The sequence below is a fragment of the Jaculus jaculus genome, chromosome 18 (assembly GCF_020740685.1).
Source record: "Jaculus jaculus isolate mJacJac1 chromosome 18, mJacJac1.mat.Y.cur, whole genome shotgun sequence".
Taxonomy (NCBI): Eukaryota; Metazoa; Chordata; class Mammalia; order Rodentia; family Dipodidae; genus Jaculus; species Jaculus jaculus.
Window position 1 is genome coordinate 54,928,447 of NC_059119.1, and position 18,105 is coordinate 54,946,551.

The following is an 18,105-nucleotide window of genomic DNA, read 5'->3' on the forward strand; positions in this document are numbered from 1 at the left end:
CAGTAATAGAACGAAGGCAGGAGTGGGTCAAGTTTAACCCTCTGGCTAAATCCACGCAGCTTCCTAAATCAAATTTTTTCAGAATGCATAGCTGTCTGCTCATTGTAGCCACTTTCACAGTGCAATGGTGGAGTTGAGTAGCTGAGACAGAGGCCACTTTACTTACCAATTTGCTGATGAGTTAATTCAACTACTAGCCCATAGTTGTGGTTGGATCAAGATGGATGTTTCTGTACCAAATTATGAAGATAACAGAGATAAGGAAGCCTATGAGTGAGTTAAAATAAGAAATGAGTCAAATAGTACCATGAATAGTGCTATGTCAAGGCAGACTTCAATGAAGGGCCAGCTGAGATCAGTCCTGAGAGGACACATTGAAATTATGTAAGGGGCTGACAAGAATGGATGTGGTAGGTAGACAGGAATCCATGTGCTTTCTGAAAAAAAGTCAGATAGGACCTTTTCAAGTTTTTGGATTAAACATCTTTGGAGCCACTACTCGTTTGGAAATCCAGTTCATAAATGAATGAATGTGGCTTTTTTTTTCCAAGAAAATTTTATTTATAAAAACACTGGACATGATGGTGGGAATGTTGAGACAGGAGGATCATCATGAGTTCGAAGCCAGCCAGGGTTACAGAGTAAGTTCCAGGTTAGTCTGGGCTAGAGTGAGACACTGCTTCAAAAAGCCAAAACAAAAACACAACACAAAGGGCTGGAGAGATGGCTTAGCGGTTAAGCGCTTGCCTGTGAAGCCTAAGGACCCCGGTTCGAGGCTTGGTTCCCCAGGTCCCACGTTAGCCAGATGCACAAGGGGGCGCACGTGTCTGGAGTTCGTTTGCAGAGGCTGGAAGCCCTGGCGCGCCCATTCTCTCTCTCTCCCTCTATCTGTCTTTCTCTCTGTGTCTGTCGCTCTCAAATAAATAAATAAATATTTAAAAAAAAACACAACAAAAAACACAGGTGGTAGGTTGGGTGGAGGGCCAGATTAGCTACTGACAATAGTTTGTCAACTTTTTTTGTTTTCTAGATGAAGAAACCTTCTACTTGGAAACAGGAGTGTCTCTATATAATGCTTTTCAGAAAGGTACAAAATAGGGAAGGAAAACATAGTTGGTGAGGGGAAAATAATACGAGTTTTTGACATGCTAATTTTGTAGTACAGGTGCAAAGGTCTGAGTGACTTTGTATAGCAGGGGCTGAATGGGTTCTAGTGCTTTCTGGTTTATCTGGTTTTTGAATCTATGCTAAGTTTGATAATTTGATTTTGTACTCTGGTTGGACAGAACTTATTATTAACATATAACATATTTTACATATTATTTATTCTCTTGAGGAATCTCCATTGTAATCAGGCATGGGACTTCAGTCAGTTTCTACTTCATTGTTGCTCTGTAGAGTTTTGAAAAACAACAACACCACATAGAATTAGGAATTAAAAAGACGAAGATTGATTATTCCCCTATCCTACTATTTACTGCACGTGTAATTGTGATCTAAGATTATTTAACTCCTCAGCTGTCATAACTTGCTCAGATCTCATAGCTGTTAGGTGGCAGGTGCCAGGCTTTAGGCGCAGTACCAGACTTCAAAGACTGTGTTAGTAATGACCATCCTCCTGCTTCCTCTACAGACTCCCAGCTCTTCACTTCGCTGCTGACACGAGTGGTAGGGTTGATTGCTTTTTGACACCTGAATAAATGAACAGCGCTTCTTTTTCATTTTTTAAAATATTTATTTATTTGCAAGCAGAGAGAGAAAGAGGAGAGACAGAATGAGCCTGCCAGGTCCTCTAGCCACTGCAAATGATCTCCAGAAGCATGTGCCACTTTGTGCATCTGGCTTACATGGGTACTAGGGAATCAAACCTGAGTCCTTAGGCTTTGCAGGCAAGTACCTTAACCACTAGGCAATCCCTCCATCCCTGAACATTACTTCTTAACCACAGCTGAGTGTTCCACTAAAGCAATGCAAATTCAAATTTTAAAGATTTAGAAATAATAGAATCCTATTATTTACCAGTTAAGTGGTGAGTACCATAGTACCTACCAAAGTAATACAAATGTATAAGATACGTTCCCTGTTTCTGGGAGTTTACTTTTTTTTTGGGGGGGGGGGTTTGAAGTATGGTCTCACTCTAGCCCAGGCTGACCTGGAGACCTGGAATTCACTAAGTAGTCTAGGGTGGCCTTGAACTCATGGCAATCCTCCTACCTCTGTCTCCCGAGTGCTGGGGTTAAAGGCGTGCGCCACCACACCCGGCTGGAGTTTACACTTCCATGGTAGGATAAGTTACAGACATAATAAATAGCCAGGTTATAGCATAGTAATAGTCTACTCAGTTGAGTGATTGACATTGAGTACTATATATGCTGAGAGAAGAAAAGAATTGTTGTGGATTAACATAATTTGGAAAGTGTACAGAAGTCAAGCCTGAATTTCTTCCCATGGGATAAGTACAATTCACTATGTACATGTACACTTAGTCTGTATTCCAAACAAGAATGTAATTTGATTAACTATAGTATTGGTGAAATTATAAAGGGAAAACAACGTGCTTTTGAACAGTGTAAATGAATTCAAGGTTAAGGCAAAAGTGTTCTAGACAAATCCAGTTTGATTTTTGAAAATCACAAAGGGATAGTGAAATTACACTATTAATCCTGGAAAATACTCTTACAGGGCTGCAGTAGCTTGCGTGGGAGCATTTTATGAGAAGATGGGGAGGATGCTAGGCAGTGCATTTCCAGACACAGTCACTAATCTGTTGAAGTCTCTGAAAAGCGCAGAGGTAAACTTTATAAGTTTCTGAATGTTTTGCTTGTGGCAAGAGTGAGATGTTGGTTAAAAATACTTGCTTTTTTCTATTACCATGGTACTCATGATGCTTAGCAAGAGCTGATTTCAGACTGTCATGAGGTAGGATATCATTCTGGTCCAGGCTGACCTGGAATTCACTCTGTAGTCTCAGGGTGGCCTTGAACTCATGGCGATCCTCCTACCACTGCCTCCAGAGTGCTGGCATTAAAGATGTGCACCACCATGCTTGGCTGCCTTTCCTTTTGATGTGTATTACCTTAAATTTCAGGGAACGAAAAGAATGTTTACTTAGCTCTATTTTTCTATTAATATGTTATTTTTTATACTGTAATATATTAGTTTCATGACTGACATAATATTTTACCATACACAGTGTGGCTTAAAATGACAGAAATTTGCCATTTCACAATTCTGGAGTCGAGTCAAATGTCAACAGAATCATACTTCTCTTAAGGTTGTAGAGAAGGAATATTCCTTTCTTTTCCTAGTTTCAAGTAGTTGCTGGGAATAAATCCCTGGCCTTTTGCAGCTTGTATATATATCTTTCTAATGTTTCTCTCCCATGTCATGGAAACTTTGGAATACATTTTTTTTTTTTAATTTTCAAGGTAAATTTTTTTTTAATATTTTTTTAAATTTTCGAGGTAAGGGTCTCACTGTCATCCAGTCTGGCCTGGAAGTGATCCTCCTACCTCTGACTCCCGAGTGTTAGGATTAAAGGTGTGTGCCACCACACCTGGCACATTGGAATATCTTTACTTGTAACTTAGCTTCTCGGATATAAATGAACTGAAGTTCTTTATTCTTATCTTTCAGGTCCTTTCTAGAATGCTTAGTTTTATGTTACTTGATATTTCTTATTGTTACAATTTGAAAATAATAAGTCCAGAGAACTGTTGGGTCCTGGCGTATCTTGTTTAAATATGGAACTTACTTACCTTACAGTATGCTTTTCAGCTAAAGCTTTGCTTCGTGTGTACTTGTAGTCTCAAGGGCGAAGTGAAATCTTAATGAGTCTACAGAAAGTTCTGAATGGATTGGGTGGCGCAGCAGCTTCCTGTCATCGTGATATTTACAAGAACGCCAGGTCCCTATTAACTGACAGGTCGATGGCTGTTCGCTGTGCAGTGGCCAAGGTCAGTACTCAGTGTGGAATGCATCAGAGAGATTGGCCTTATAAGATGGAATAAGAAAGTTCTCTTTATAGACGTGGTGGTGATGTTATTATTTTGTTTTTTTCAAGGCAAGGTCTCACTCTAGCCCAGGCTGGCCTGGAACTCACTCTGTCATTCCAGGCTGGCCTCAAACTCACAGCAGTCCTCCTCCCTCCACCTTCCAAGTGCTTGCTGGGATTAAAGGCATGTGCTACTGTGCCTGGCTAAGTCTGTATTGTTTTGTTTTGTTTCTGTTTTTTCGAGGTACGATCTTGCTCTAGTCCAGGCTGACCTGGAATTCACTATGTAGTCTCAGGTTGACCTCGAACTCACTGTAATCCTTCTACCTCTGCCTCTCAAAGACGTGCGCCACCAAGCCTGGCCTCTGGTATTTTTACTTAAGCATTAGGTTGAATCAATCAGTGCAGAAGATTTTTAACTGTAAGACCGGTTATTGAGATATATATTGGGCTGCTATTCAGGTCATCTGTCACTTTCTAAGTTTCGAATCTACTGATTTTATATCTCTCATTTGTAATTTATGTCTTTTTTTCTTTCCTGACCAGTCTGGATTGACATTTATCACATTAATTGGTATTCTCTAAGGTGCAGCTTTGGTCCATCCTGCTATTTTCCAGTTTCCCCAGAGCTGAGGCTCAGTGAAAGAGTGCTTGCCGCACACCTACAAGGCCCGTGGCCACTCCTTGGCACCGCAAAGGAAAGAAGGCACCTTTCAAGCTTACAGTTCAGTGATTTCCTGTCTTACCTGGGTTCTTCTTACTGAGACATTTTTTTCCCTAAGGGATAACTTCTTTTATTGGCTCATATGCATTGTCTGAGAACTTCGGTTTTATACATCTTGTCCAGTTCTCTCAATATTTCAGGAGAGAATTGGAGTCTAGTTCTGTGGACTCAGAAGTTCTAGGATGTCACTTATATTTTGCCTTTTTGTTTTAATTCCAGTGTCTGTTGGAACTACAAAATGAAGCTGTATTTATGTGGACTGCTGAGTTGGAAAATGTAGCCACTCTCTGCTTTAAGGCTTTGGAAAACTCAAATTATGGGGTTCGAGTGGCAGTATCGAAGCTTTTAGGAACAGTCATGGCTACAGCGTTAATGCCAAAACAGGCAACAGGTAGCGTTTGCTGACTCCTATTAGACTATAGCAAATATTTGAAGCTTTATTGAATGCTTCCTTCGCAATTAGTCAGTAAATATAGGCAGGTCACTGTAAAGGGATTTAAATTGTGAAATATCATTTTCACTGAATGAAAGAACCCAAATGGCACTTTCCTTGAAATAGTAAATAATTTTTTGTAGTGATGATGTGCAAGATAATACCTTGCAGTTTTGTTGGCCACATAGCATGTAGGATTGTAGGATGTATAATGCATCAGATTTTGGCATTTTTACATGTTAGATTCTTGTTGTCAATCTCTGAAACATAGATCTCCACTTACATCAGTGTTACTTTTTTATTTCTCTTGGCAATAATTATTAGTAGAGTCAGAAACATTGTTAACTTTTCTAGTGACTTCTGTGTTGCCCCACAGTTGCACAGATGTTTCAGGGTTGGTTGTGAGTTGATATGTGTAACTGCTGGACTAAAGCACACCATAGCAGATGCTAGTGGCCCCTTCCCCAGGTCAGTGTGCTCGAAGGAGAAGCGGCGTTAGAGGCTCAAGTGCTAGCTCTCACGGTTATCAGCTGTGCGCCTCTGCTCAGTTTCTTTGTGCTTTGGTTCCCTCAGCTCTAATGATAACTATGTCATTGTATGGTAATGATGTAACTTTTTATAAGTGTATGACAGGCACTATATTAAGCATACAAATGATTCGATTTAATCTTCATGAAAGCACCATGAATTTCATGTACTGTTATTATTGGCATTTTATATATGAGGAAATTGAGGCTCTGAGAAATTTTGTAACTAGTGTTCTAAAAAACTGTTCTACAAGTACTGGAAATGAAATTCAAACCAAGGTACTCTATTCCAAAGCATTTATACTTAACCATGAGCTTTATACCTCTTTAGAATTTTAGTAATGATTGTGTTTGTTGTTATATAAGCAAAGACTATAAATTATGCACCTTGATACTAGTTGGACTTTAATCCACTGCCAGAGTTGGGAATAAGAATTGTGATCAGGGGATGGGGAGATGGCTCAGGGGTTAAAGACACTTGATTGCAAAGCCTGGGTTCAGTTCCCCAGCACCCTCATAAAGAGTATGTATGCATCTGTGATCCCAGCACACCTATGACAGACAACAGGAAGAAGATCAAGGAGCAGCTGAAACTCTGGCCAGCTAGTCCTGTAGTCTTTTGCTGCCTGGCAGTTTGTTGATAGCAGCAAAAGTTGGGGAACTTGTCCTGTGACCTCCACATGTGTTGTCATAGCACACACACACAAATAAAAAAAAATAAAGGAATTGTAAGCAGGCAGTTGTGTCTGCTGTGGGTGTGCTCTGTCCCTGTGTTCCTCATGTTTATCATTGTTGGTATACCAACACATATTGAATTACTTTATTTTTCTACCTCCTCCCACTTTCTTAGCTTTTATTTTTTTGTTTCAAAATTGAATCCAGAGAGCCAGACATAGTGGCGCATGCCTTTAATCCCACTCAGCATTTGGGAGGCAGAGGTAGGAGGGTCACGGTGAGTTTAAGGCTACCCTGAGACTACTTAGTGAATTCTAGGTCAGCCTGAGCTAGAGTGAGACCCTACCTCAAAAACAAACAAGTAAACAAAAACAAAACAAGAAAACAACACCAAAATGAATCCAGGTTTACAATGCATTGTAAAATTTAAGATTGTAACAAAACTAAATGACCTATTGTAGTTTTCTTAAAAATAATTACAGGAATTTTAAGCTAGAGTTTTAGACATATAATTAATAAATAAAACTCTGCCTCAGAAACATACTTGCTTATAAATGTGCTTTCCTTCATTAAAGTAATGCGTCAGAATGTGAAACGAGCAACATTTGATGAAGTCTTAGAACTCATGGCCACAGGATTTCTACGTGGAGGGTCAGGTTTCCTAAAGAGTGGTGGAGAAATGCTAAAAGTTGGAGGGTCTGTTAATCGTGAAGTAAGAGTTGGAGTGACACAGGTTTGTAAAGTATATGTATAAGAATTCTGTTCATACCACTTGTGAAATTTCATGGAATACTGTTGTAAATCAGATGCCACACAGAAATCTTTACTATTATCTGGTTTCTGTTAAGAGATTTCTTTTATCAAATGAAGGAATTACATTTAAATTCTAAATTTCATTGCATGCTTACATAAAAAAGTAGTTTTCTTTTTCTATTCTTCTGTTTTTGTTTTTTGGTATTGGACATTGTACATGCTAGGCAAATGCTCTACCACTGAGCTGCATCCCCAACCTGAAATGTAGACTCTGAATGTTGTGTGAATGAGTCTGTGTCTATTATTTTCCAAATTTTACTGAACAGTGTGCTTGGTGTGCTGGTGTATGCCTGTAATCTCAGTGCTTGGGAGGCTGAAGCAGGAGGATCTTGAGTCTGAGACCAGCTTGGGCTATATAGCAGAGACATTTTGTCAAAAACCAAACGTAATTAACTTATTAAAAAATAAAGCAAAGCATGAAAGAAGGAAAACAATAAGTCAGTTTTTATTGAAGCTGTAGGTAGCTTGAGGCACTTAATATTTAATATTCTTCAAGCATCCTCAAACCAAAAATTATTGGTTTATATGCTTTGGATTTGTTACCAGTAATTAAGCAATGTCATTTTAAGATTAAATCTGACTCAGGATTAAAATTTCAAAATAATACTATCAAACATGATGTTATAACTCGTGACTTAGTAATAGTGAGCATTTAGAAAGATGGAATGGTTCTTCCTGATTTAAAGTCAGCACCACTTTGTCTTGCCCCTGAAGCAAGTGTAGGAAGAATGTTGACCATTCCCGCCCGTCATCGTCCCCTGCAGCTCAGCGTCAGAGTTTACTTAGGGTTTTACTTGCTGGCCTCTGGGATGAGTTTAGCTTTCCTTCCTCACTGTACTCCCCAAGTTCTTCAGGAAACTTCATCTCAAGAACTGTTTTATTTATTTATTTTTTTGAAAAGAGATTTCAATCTGTGGCTTTTTTTTTTTTTTTTTTTTTTTTTTGGTTTTTCGAGGTAGGGTCTCACACTGGTCCAGGCTGACCCGGAATTAACTATGTAGTCTCAGGGTGGCCTCGAACTCTCGATGATCCTTCCACCTCTGCCTCCCAAGTGCTGGGATTAAAGGCGTGCGCCACCACGCCCGGCTCTGTGGCTTTTTTTTTTAAAGAATTGTTTTTCTGAAAGATTCTATCATTAATTATTATGCCAGAAGTTCTAAAAATATGTGAAATTTAATCTTTCTTAATTTTAATCTCGTATGTAGTTAGGCGGTTTATTTTGTATGCTGCCATCTTTGATTCCTGTAGTTGCTCTCTGTGTCTGAAGCTGTCTCTCTATGCGTTCGTAGGCGTATGTTGTTTTTGTGACAACATTGGGTGGCCAGTGGCTGGAGCGTAGCTTTGCCACATTCTTGTCCCACGTCCTCGACCTGGTTTCCCATCCTCGGGCGACACAAACGCACGTGGAGGCTGTGTACTCAAGACGATGTGTGTCCTTCATCCTGAGAGCCACTGTGGGCAGTTTGTTGGGTGAGAAAGCCCAGATAGCAGCTGCCAAGGAGATCTGCCAAGCTATTGGAAAGCAGATGAAAGCAGTGGGTAAGAATCACGCCGTGTGTTGTGATGACCCTAGTCATTTAATGTCTTTCTTTTCCTTTTGTTTTTTTTGCTTTGTAGCCCAGGCTGGCTTCATACTTGCAGTCCTCCTGCCTTAGCCTGAAGGCTGAATGCTAGAACTGCTGATATTCTTAATAAACACAACAGATCTGACTGGTTTATATCTTTTTAGACTGTTCCCGCAGTCAGTCTTTTCGCATGGGTATGTGTGTGGTATGAGTGCGAGGGCATACACCTGTTTGTATGTATGGGGACACCCTGTGTGCATGAGTGCACAAGGACATGTATGCACACGTGTGTGGCCTCCCTCCCTCATTCTCCCCCTTCATGATTGAGAGAGGGTCTCTCTCTGAACCCAGAGCCCATCAGTTCATCCAGTCTGAGCAGCCGTTTTGCCGTGGGGTTCATCTGTCTCCACCTCCTGAGCACTGGGATTCCAGGTGCACGCCTGGCATTTTGTAGGGCTGGGTAGCATGGCACGTGCTTTACTAGCCGAGCCATTTCCCTGCCCGCCCATAGTCCTTTTTGTTGAATTACTCTATTTAATATTAAAACAACATACAATTGCTCAAGTAGATTTGATTGGCATGTTTATAATGTTAGGTTTTCCGCTTTATATCTTTCATCCGTATGGCTTCTAATTTTCCTGGAGTCCAGCAGCACACCGTTTTCCATCTTCATAGAATAAGCTGCTTCGTGTTGAAGTCTGTTGGTTTGTAAACACATATTTTTGTTTTACTTTTCTCTAACAGGCTTAATATGAAAATTTAGAAGGAAACAGTTACAGGTGGCTTTTAGCTCATACAGCATGTGTTGTGGAACTTTAGTAATTCATAATTATAAGGAATTCTTTTTCTAAGATCTGCTTTTATTTTTAATTGACATCACACAAGTTATATATACCTTTTGATATACGGCGTGGTAGTTAATACACATGACATAAGATCACAAGATCATATTTGAAGGCAATTACCCCCAGTACTGATCACTTCATTGTGTTGGGAATATCAGCTTCCTCAATCTTTTAGATATTTTGGAGTATACAATTTACTGTTTTTTTGAGATAGGGTCTCATGTATAGTAGGCTGGCCACAAACTTGTTATGTAGTTGAGGATAACTTTGAACTCCTGATCCTCCTGCCTCCACGTCCCAGTGCTTAGATTACAAGCACCCACCCAGTTTCAACAGTGTTTTAAAGTCAATTCAGTATTTATACAAGTTTCCTGCTAAGCAGTATTTACATAGAGTTTTTAACATACAAGTATCAAATAGTATGAGTAAAATTGCAAATCAAGCCAGGCATGTTGGTGCATGCCTTTAATCCCAGCACTCTGGAGGCAGAGGCAGGAAGATTGCCGTGAGTTCAAGGCCACCCAGAGATTACATGGTGAATTCCAGGTCAGCCTGGGCTAGAGTGAGACCCTACTTCGAAAAACCAAAAAAAAAAAAAAAAAAAAAAGCAAAAGCAAATCATGAAGACTAAACAACTGTATCACAATGTAATTCACCTACATCAGATACATGGCGTTTTGTTTTCAGAGGCGGTAGTGAATGATACTAGTAGTGAAAACAAGTCCGGGGCGGCAGACATTGCAGCGAGCCAGCACGTCATGGTCTGTGCCCTCCAGGAGCTCGGCAGCCTGGTGCAGAGCCTGAATGCCACCGCCTCTCCACTTATCCAGGAAGCATCCATAGGTAGGACATTCCGTTCTTGTTGGGCCACTTTCACCGTCACACGAGTGATTGATACTTAACTCCTAATTAGTTACTTGTCATAACCAGCAGGTGAGAACCACTGTGATAGGGAATATTGAGCAGTGAAAAAGAGTTTGGGGGCAAGTCATAAGTAGCCACGAGAATTGTTGCTGAGTGACCAGGCCTTGTTGAGGACTTTAATTTTACATCAACTTTATTTATTTTTTATCTTATTTATTTATTATTGGGTATAATTGTGGAATATGCCCCTGTAACCTAGTCCATCGTTCATTGCCACATGTGTGCTTTGTGGGCGAAGCTGGGAGCTGTAACACTATGGTGATTATTATTTTAATTATTACGTCACACCTTGTCTTTTCTGAAATCGCTTCCTTTCAGTAGAAAGTGATGCTTTGAGAATGTCCTTTCAGGACTTCTGGAGATCGTGACGTCGGTGCTGCTTCACCCAAGCATGGCTGCTCGGCTGGCTGCCGCGTGGTGTCTGCGCTGTGTGGCCGTGGCGCTCCCTTTCCAGTTGACGCCGTTTCTGGACAGGTGTGCCGAGCGGCTCAACAACTTGAAGACGTCGCCGGAAGCTGTTAGTGGATACAGCTTTGCGATGGCCGCCTTGCTGGGTGGCGTTCATCAGTGTCCCCTGGGCATCCCTCACGCCAAAGGAAAGGTATGCCTGAGGGCCTGGCTTCGTGAAGGCCGCCAGGCAGGCATCGGCGTTTTTGTGACTCTGCTGTGTTTAATGTTGGACTGTGTGCATTATGATGAGAATGCAGAATGTAGTTAAAAATACAGTTAAGGGCAGGAGAGATGGTTTAGCAGTTAAGGTGCTTGCTGACAAAGCCCGAGGACCCAGGTTCGATTCTCCAGTTCCCACATAAGCCAGATGCTCAAGGTGCTGCATGTGCTGGGGTTCATTTGCAGTGTCTAGAGGGCCTTAAGTGCCCATTCTCTGTCTGTCTGTCTGTCTTTCCCTCTCTTTCCCTCTCTCTGTCTCAAATAAAAATAAATAAAAATTTAAAAATACAGTAAAAGATGGTAACTAAAATTGGATATTTAATTGTAATATAAGAAGAATAGGTTTAAGGCTATAGAGATGCCTTGGCAGTTAAGGCATTTGCCTACGAAGCCAAGGACTCAGGTTCGATTCTCCAGTACCCATGTAAGCCAGATTCACCAGGGCACATGCATCTGGCGTTCGTTAGCAAGGGCTGGAGTCTCTGGTGTGCCCATTCTCTCTCTCAAATAAGTAAGTAAATAAAAATATATTTTAGAAAGAATAATAGGTTTTGTTGGGGTATAGTATCATGTTGTAATTTAAAGAAAAAATAACTTTATGATTATTTAAAAATCAGACCTTTTTTCTTTTGCGAGGTAGGGTTTCAACTCTAGCCTAGGCTAACCTGGAAGTCACTGTGTAGTCTCAGGGTAGCCTTGAATTCACAGTGATCCTTGTACCTCTGCCTCCCAGGAACTAGGATTAAAGGCATGCACCACTCTGCCCAACTGAAACTCAGAACTTTTATCTTAGGTATGTGTGTGTCTGTGTCTTGCTAAGTTGCCCAGTTTGGGCTTGAACTCCTGCCTCAGCCTTCTGAGTAGCTGGGACTACAGGTCATTTAATTTTAGAAATAAAAAGTTCACATGCTTATGCCAGGAGACTATTCTATTGTTGTACTTGATATTCTGACAACCATTTATTTTTTTTCCAGTGATTAAAAAAAATACCTTTTATAATTAACAGCTTCCATGATTGTAAACAATATTCCATGTTAATTCCCTTCCTCTCCCCACTTTCCCCTTTGAAACACCACTCTCCATCATATCCCCTCCCCCTCTCAATCAGTCTCTCTTTTATTTTGATGTCATCATCTTTTCCTCCTATTATGATGGTCTTGTGTCTGACAACAACTTATAATGAATCAGTTATCTTTTTCCTCCTTTTCATTCTGGGCTTTATGTTACTGTCATAGTTTTCTTCTTAGACTAAGTGTTTATATAAATATTGCTTGCAGCTTAGGCAGATGGAGGCAGGATTTCTAAATTCTTACTTTTTCTGGGCGTTAAACTTGGGTCCATTCATTCTCATGAGTTACACAGCTAGTGTTTGCAGAATGTAGGCTTCTGTCTTCCTGTGTGGTACAGTGCTTCCCATTGAGAGGCCTTCTTCAATTCTCGTCCTGTCCTGTTCCTCTTACTTGTTCAGAGCTCTTTCGGGGCTGGGCTGCCTGGCACTCAGCGTGAAACAACCTCCTGTCGTGGGCAGGTACCTTGCAGTTTGCCTTTACCCTGTCTGTTCACTTTGACTTGCCACTGCTCTGCTCACGTTAGTGCTCTTGCTTTGTCCCTCACCCTCTTCAGCTGCCATGCATTTCTTATATTAGAATTTCTTGCATATCTGGAGAGATGGCTTAGTGGTTAAAGCACTTGCCTGTGAAGCCTAAGAACCCATGTTCGATTCCCTAGTACCCACGTGAGCCAGATGTACATGGTGGCATATGTGACTGGGGTTTGTTTTCCAGCGGCTGGAGGCCCTGGCCCATTCTCTGTCTCCCTCTCTCTATTTCTCAAATAAATAAATATAAATACAAAGTTTTAAGTTAAAAAATACACACAAACACACACACACACAGAGAAAGAATTTCTTACAAGCTTAAGTGTGCTGAGAGGTCCAGATTCAATCTCCTTCCTGAACTCTCAAACTAGTGACTCTACATCTGCTTTTCCTCTGCAGAGTTTCTCTGCGTCTGCAATACTGTTTTAGCATTTAGTCATGTGCTGCAGTTTGTTTCTCATTCTTTTCTCTTTCACATCATCTGTGTAGATTGTAAGCTCTGTAAGATTAGTTTAAAGGAAGGTGCATCATAGCACTTTGACATATCATGCCAATAATAACAGAATTTAAGTGGTTACTTGGGCATTTTCTGCTCCAAGTACTGTACTAACCTGTCTTACCAATGAGGGAACTAAAGCAAAAGATTAAGTTGCCCCAGGTTAGAAAGCTAGCCAGTGGTAGAGTTAGGCTATGGACCCAGGCAGCCCAAGGCTAGGGTTTTCTCTGACCACCATGCTCTCTGGCTCTCCTTGGAGCCCTTAGTGCATTTGGGACAGAGTAGGTTTTGATCTTGCTGCTTTGAAAACAGGTCAGCAGAGATTTCATGCAAGGACAACTACTTTTTAAATCAAGTGTACAGGTTATCTGTTTTCTTTATTGATTTCTTGCACCGTTCAAGTTAAAATCCACGTCTACACTTCTTTTGCAGATGGTAGTGAGTATTGCTGAAGATCTTTTAAGGACTGCTGCCCAGAATAGCAGACTGTCTTTACAGCGCACCCAGGCTGGATGGCTTCTGCTTGGAGCTCTCATGACTTTAGGTATAACTGCACTGAGGGGATCGTGTCTGACTCTAGTTGTCAATGAACTACAAAGCTATAGTCTTTTAAAAGTGTCTAGCTTTCCGTTTTAGTTTTTGTGAGAGGTGGGGGATTACATTTCTATGTTTTACTTCCCAAGTGCTCTGGTAAATCGTAAATGCAGCGTTTAACACTGCACAGGAGAAAGAGACATTTCATTGTGATGAAGTGTGTGCACTTTCATTCTGCGTGTTTACTACTATGAAGTATGCCTGCCCACTACAGAATTATTCACTGCTTTAAAGATCTCTCTCTCTGGAATTATATTTTGACCTGTTTTCTAAAGAAAATAATAGTGATAACTCTTAAGTTTCTATTCCTTATGTTATTGGCATGTTAAATGAATGCAAGCTAAACATAGTGCTGAATATAATGTTCTTCCATCAACTAATTCCACTGCTGCAATATGTGGGCCTGTGCATGAATAGGTGTGTGTGAATATAATGTTCTTCCATCAAGTAAATCCACTGCTCCAAGATGTAGGACTGTGTGCATGAATAGGTGTGTATGTTCATGTACTCATACATTCCTGGAAAAGTTGTGAGAACGTTTTCTTTAAAAAAAATTTTTTTTGTTATTTTTATTTATGTATTTGAGAATGACAGAGACAATGAACACACCAGGTCTTCCAGCCACTGCAAACGGACTCGAAATGCATGCGCCCCCTTGTGCATCTGGCTAACGTGGGTCCTGGGGAATCGAGCCTCAAGCCGGGGTCCTTAGGCTTGACAGGCAAGCGCTTAACTGCTAAGCCATCTCTCCAGCCCTAGAATGTATTCTTGATAATGTACAATACATTATATAGTGAGGACTTTTTTTTTGATTTTTTTGAGGTACCGTCTCACTCTGGTCCAGGCTGACCTGGAATTAATTATGTAGTCTCAGGGTGGCCTCAAACTCATGACAATCCTACTTCTGCCTGTCAAGTGCTGGGATTAAAGGCATGTGCCACCACACCTGGCTATAGTGAGGAACTTTTGAATAGCCATATATATATATATATATATATATATATATATATATATATATAAAAATTTGGATGCTAAAAATACCAATATCTTTAAAATGAATTTTGTTATACTTTAATACATACATACTCTTAAACTGGATAAAAACATTTTTAAACTAAAGTTTATTTTAGAGTTAAAAAATAGAGTGAAGGACTGGGAAGATGGCTCAGCACTTCAAGGTACTTGCTTGCAAGCCTACTGGCCCAGGATCCATCCTCGCTAGACCCACATAAAGCTAGATGCAAAATGACACATTCTCCTGTGATCCCAATGTGCCTTTGGCCGTCGGAGGTGAAGCCATAGCTCACGGGCCAGCTATACTGCTGTACACAGTAACAAAATGAGCCCCTTCTCAGGAGAGGTAGAAGGCAGAGAGGACAAGCACCCCGAGGTTGTTCTCTGACCTTGGCACGTGCGCTCTTGCACGCAGATGCGTATTCAGACAACACAGAGTGAAATGACAGAGATACTGTTAACGCTTGTGTGAATATTTTTAGGTGATCTTGGACTTTTAGACAGTTTCATGGAGCCCAGGCTGGTGTGGAACTCTTGATTTTTCCCAAGTGCTGAGATTGTAGGTATTTGTCACCATGCGAGCAGGACAAGCTTCCTTTGACTTTTGTTTGTAACATATGTTATAACTTGGAATTTTTTTTCTGCATTTCCTTGCTCAGGACCATCTGTTGTTCGTTACCATCTCCCCAAGATGTTGTTGCTGTGGCGGAACGTGTTCCCTCGTTCTTTAAAGGAACTGGAGGCCGAGAAGGCCCGAGGAGATTCTTTTACCTGGCAGGTAACTTTGGAAGGTCGTGCTGGAGCTTTATGTGGTAAGAACTGAAAGGCTAGCACTTTCACAATATTCTTCTACTAAGCTAGTTGTCAGTGGAGCAGAATAGTAATTTCAGTTTTTATTTTAATACCTATTGATAAATCTATAGACTTTGAGATTATAGAACTAAACTTTATACATAACTCCAGTTTTGAGGCTGGGAAGATGGCTCAGCAGTTAAAGACACTTGCTTGCAAAGCCTGCTGGCTCTGCTTTAATTCCCCAGTGCTTGTGTAAAGTCAGATGCACAAGGTGGCACATACACCTGGAGTCCACCTGCAGTGGTAAAATGCACTAGTACGCCCCACAGGCTCTCTTCCTCTCTCACAAATAAATAAATTAAAAATAACTAGTTTTGTAATAATAAGCAAACTGACACCATGATAATATCTGAACTGTTTCAATTATTTAATAAAAATGAAGCTGAAACTCAAAAAGTAGAGTGAGGAGCGAGGAGCCAGGCTCCCTTTTTCCCGTAGTTGCAGTATTCTGTTAAAAAGCACTGATCTCCACATGGAAAGTCCAATGAGCACCTAAAGGAAAAAGACACTCAGCATTGCCAAAGAGACTGAGTTAAGCTAAACTTTGCATAATGAAGAACTTCTTTGTTTTTTTTTTTTTTTTTAAATTTTATTTATTTATTTGAGAGCGACAGACACAGAGAGAAAGACAGATAGAGGGAGAGAGAGAGAATGGGCATGCCAGGGCTTCCAGCCTCTGCAAACGAACTCCAGACGCGTGCACCCCCTTGTGCATCTGGCTAACGTGGGACCTGGGGAACCAAGCCTCGAACCGGGGTCCTTAGGCTTCACAGGCAAGCGCTTAACCGCTACGCCATGTCTCCAGCCCGAACTTCTTTGTTTTTAAGTTGTTCTCAAAGCACAACGGTTGCTGTAGTGTTCAGAAATGAGTATTTAAAAAAAAAAATGTGCCCCATGGTCTTGGGAGTCAGCACCTAATACAGTTTAGTTTAATTTAGGAACTAGAATTTCATATGGTTTCCCTTCTGCGGTTTGGTTTATCCCATTGAACCTTCAGGGTGGCAAGGCAACATGTCAGTTTTGCCCCCACAGCAGAGAAGTGTTTGGTCTTAGATATTTAGCCAATGGAACAGTATAGATATTCCTTTTACCTGGACCGTCTGTTCACTTCTTGTTCTGTCTTAAGCCTGCATTCTTTGTTGTTACTTGAATTCCTGTGGGGTGCTAGTCCTTTGAATCCCACTCGGAAATCTCCCAACATATATCTTTCCTTCCTTTGTTTCTGTTCTTCATCCCTTTTCTAGGCTTTTCTAATGCTTTTTCCTGATGGTTCATGTGGTCTTAAACCTTATCTTTTGTACTGGTTGAGAATTTAGCCATTTTTGCCATTGTACAATGTTTTAAAATTTATTCAGCCTCATAAAAACTTTTATAAATCTGTCTTTTTATCAATTTTATGTAGCCATGAGGAGTTTTGTTGCTCATTGTCCTGAGCTCTTAACTGAAGATGTGATCAGGAAATTAATGACCCCTATTGAATGTGCCATGACTATGATGTCACAGTAAGTAAATAATTGTTATAGTTGACATCCTATTTTATTTTATGTATTAGTAAGTAATGTATTTAGCACATTTTGTATTTCTATAGTTATATCTAGAAAACATGAACTTTATAAAATGTCTTTAAAAATTGTGTTAATTGTGTGGTTTGAAATATACTTTATGCTGAGGAGTTTCTGCTACTAATAGTAAAGACCACAAGAGAAATTGAAAATGTTTTATGCTTCTCAGCATACTTTGTCAGTGTGGCTGAAAGACAGTTTAAGTGTATGTAAGTCCTGCGTATTCTAAGAAGCTGATCTCCAGTGTGTTTCTACTATTTTAGCATTCCATCTGTAATTAAAGCCCATGGCGCACATCTGAAAGCTAGTGCTGCAATGGTCCGCTTACGACTTTACGATACCTTGGCTTTGCTGCCTCCAAAGACTTATGAAGGTGAATCACATGTGCGGTATCTGATAAGTATTCTCTCGTACACCTCTCAAATTCTTCATGGCTTTAGAGTCCACTCAGGGCTGTCCCACAGGCTGCCTAGGAGAAGAGCTCACATGTGTTGGCTTTTTAACTGTCCTAGTTCCCATTGCAAGCGCTTCACATGGAGTGTGCTCCTATAATGGTAACCCCACTTAGGAGCCAGTCACCCATGCATTTCCTAGCTCCAGCATCTAGGCAGGGGCAACAGTGATTTGCCGGGTCTTAGAGGTGGTAAGTGGCAGAGCTTAGGTTTTGAACCCCACAAACAGAGCTTTTTGTGACTGAACTTTCAGTTCATCCTAAACTGCTTCATGTTTATGGGAACATAGCACTTTAGGTACCTGAAAGCAGAATAATTTCTATAATTCAAATATTCTGTAAGATACAATATTAAACAACTGATTTC

At 40.6% G+C, this 18,105-nt stretch overlaps 1 protein-coding gene across 1 annotated transcript in view; it reads left to right on the forward strand.

The window, feature by feature from the left end:
* The window catches only part of Heatr5b (HEAT repeat containing 5B), a 71,405-nt gene that overhangs the window by 3,206 nt on the left and 50,094 nt on the right, over nucleotides 1–18,105 (forward strand). Inside the window, exons 3-13 of the mRNA XM_004660101.2 lie at nucleotides 2,683–2,791; nucleotides 3,807–3,956; nucleotides 4,938–5,109; nucleotides 6,929–7,086; nucleotides 8,456–8,705; nucleotides 10,264–10,419; nucleotides 10,851–11,101; nucleotides 13,695–13,806; nucleotides 15,530–15,682; nucleotides 17,128–17,227; nucleotides 17,551–17,660. Of these exons, the coding sequence (XP_004660158.2) occupies nucleotides 2,683–2,791; nucleotides 3,807–3,956; nucleotides 4,938–5,109; nucleotides 6,929–7,086; nucleotides 8,456–8,705; nucleotides 10,264–10,419; nucleotides 10,851–11,101; nucleotides 13,695–13,806; nucleotides 15,530–15,682; nucleotides 17,128–17,227; nucleotides 17,551–17,660 (1,721 nt within the window). The remainder of the gene's footprint in view (nucleotides 1–2,682; nucleotides 2,792–3,806; nucleotides 3,957–4,937; nucleotides 5,110–6,928; nucleotides 7,087–8,455; nucleotides 8,706–10,263; nucleotides 10,420–10,850; nucleotides 11,102–13,694; nucleotides 13,807–15,529; nucleotides 15,683–17,127; nucleotides 17,228–17,550; nucleotides 17,661–18,105) is intronic.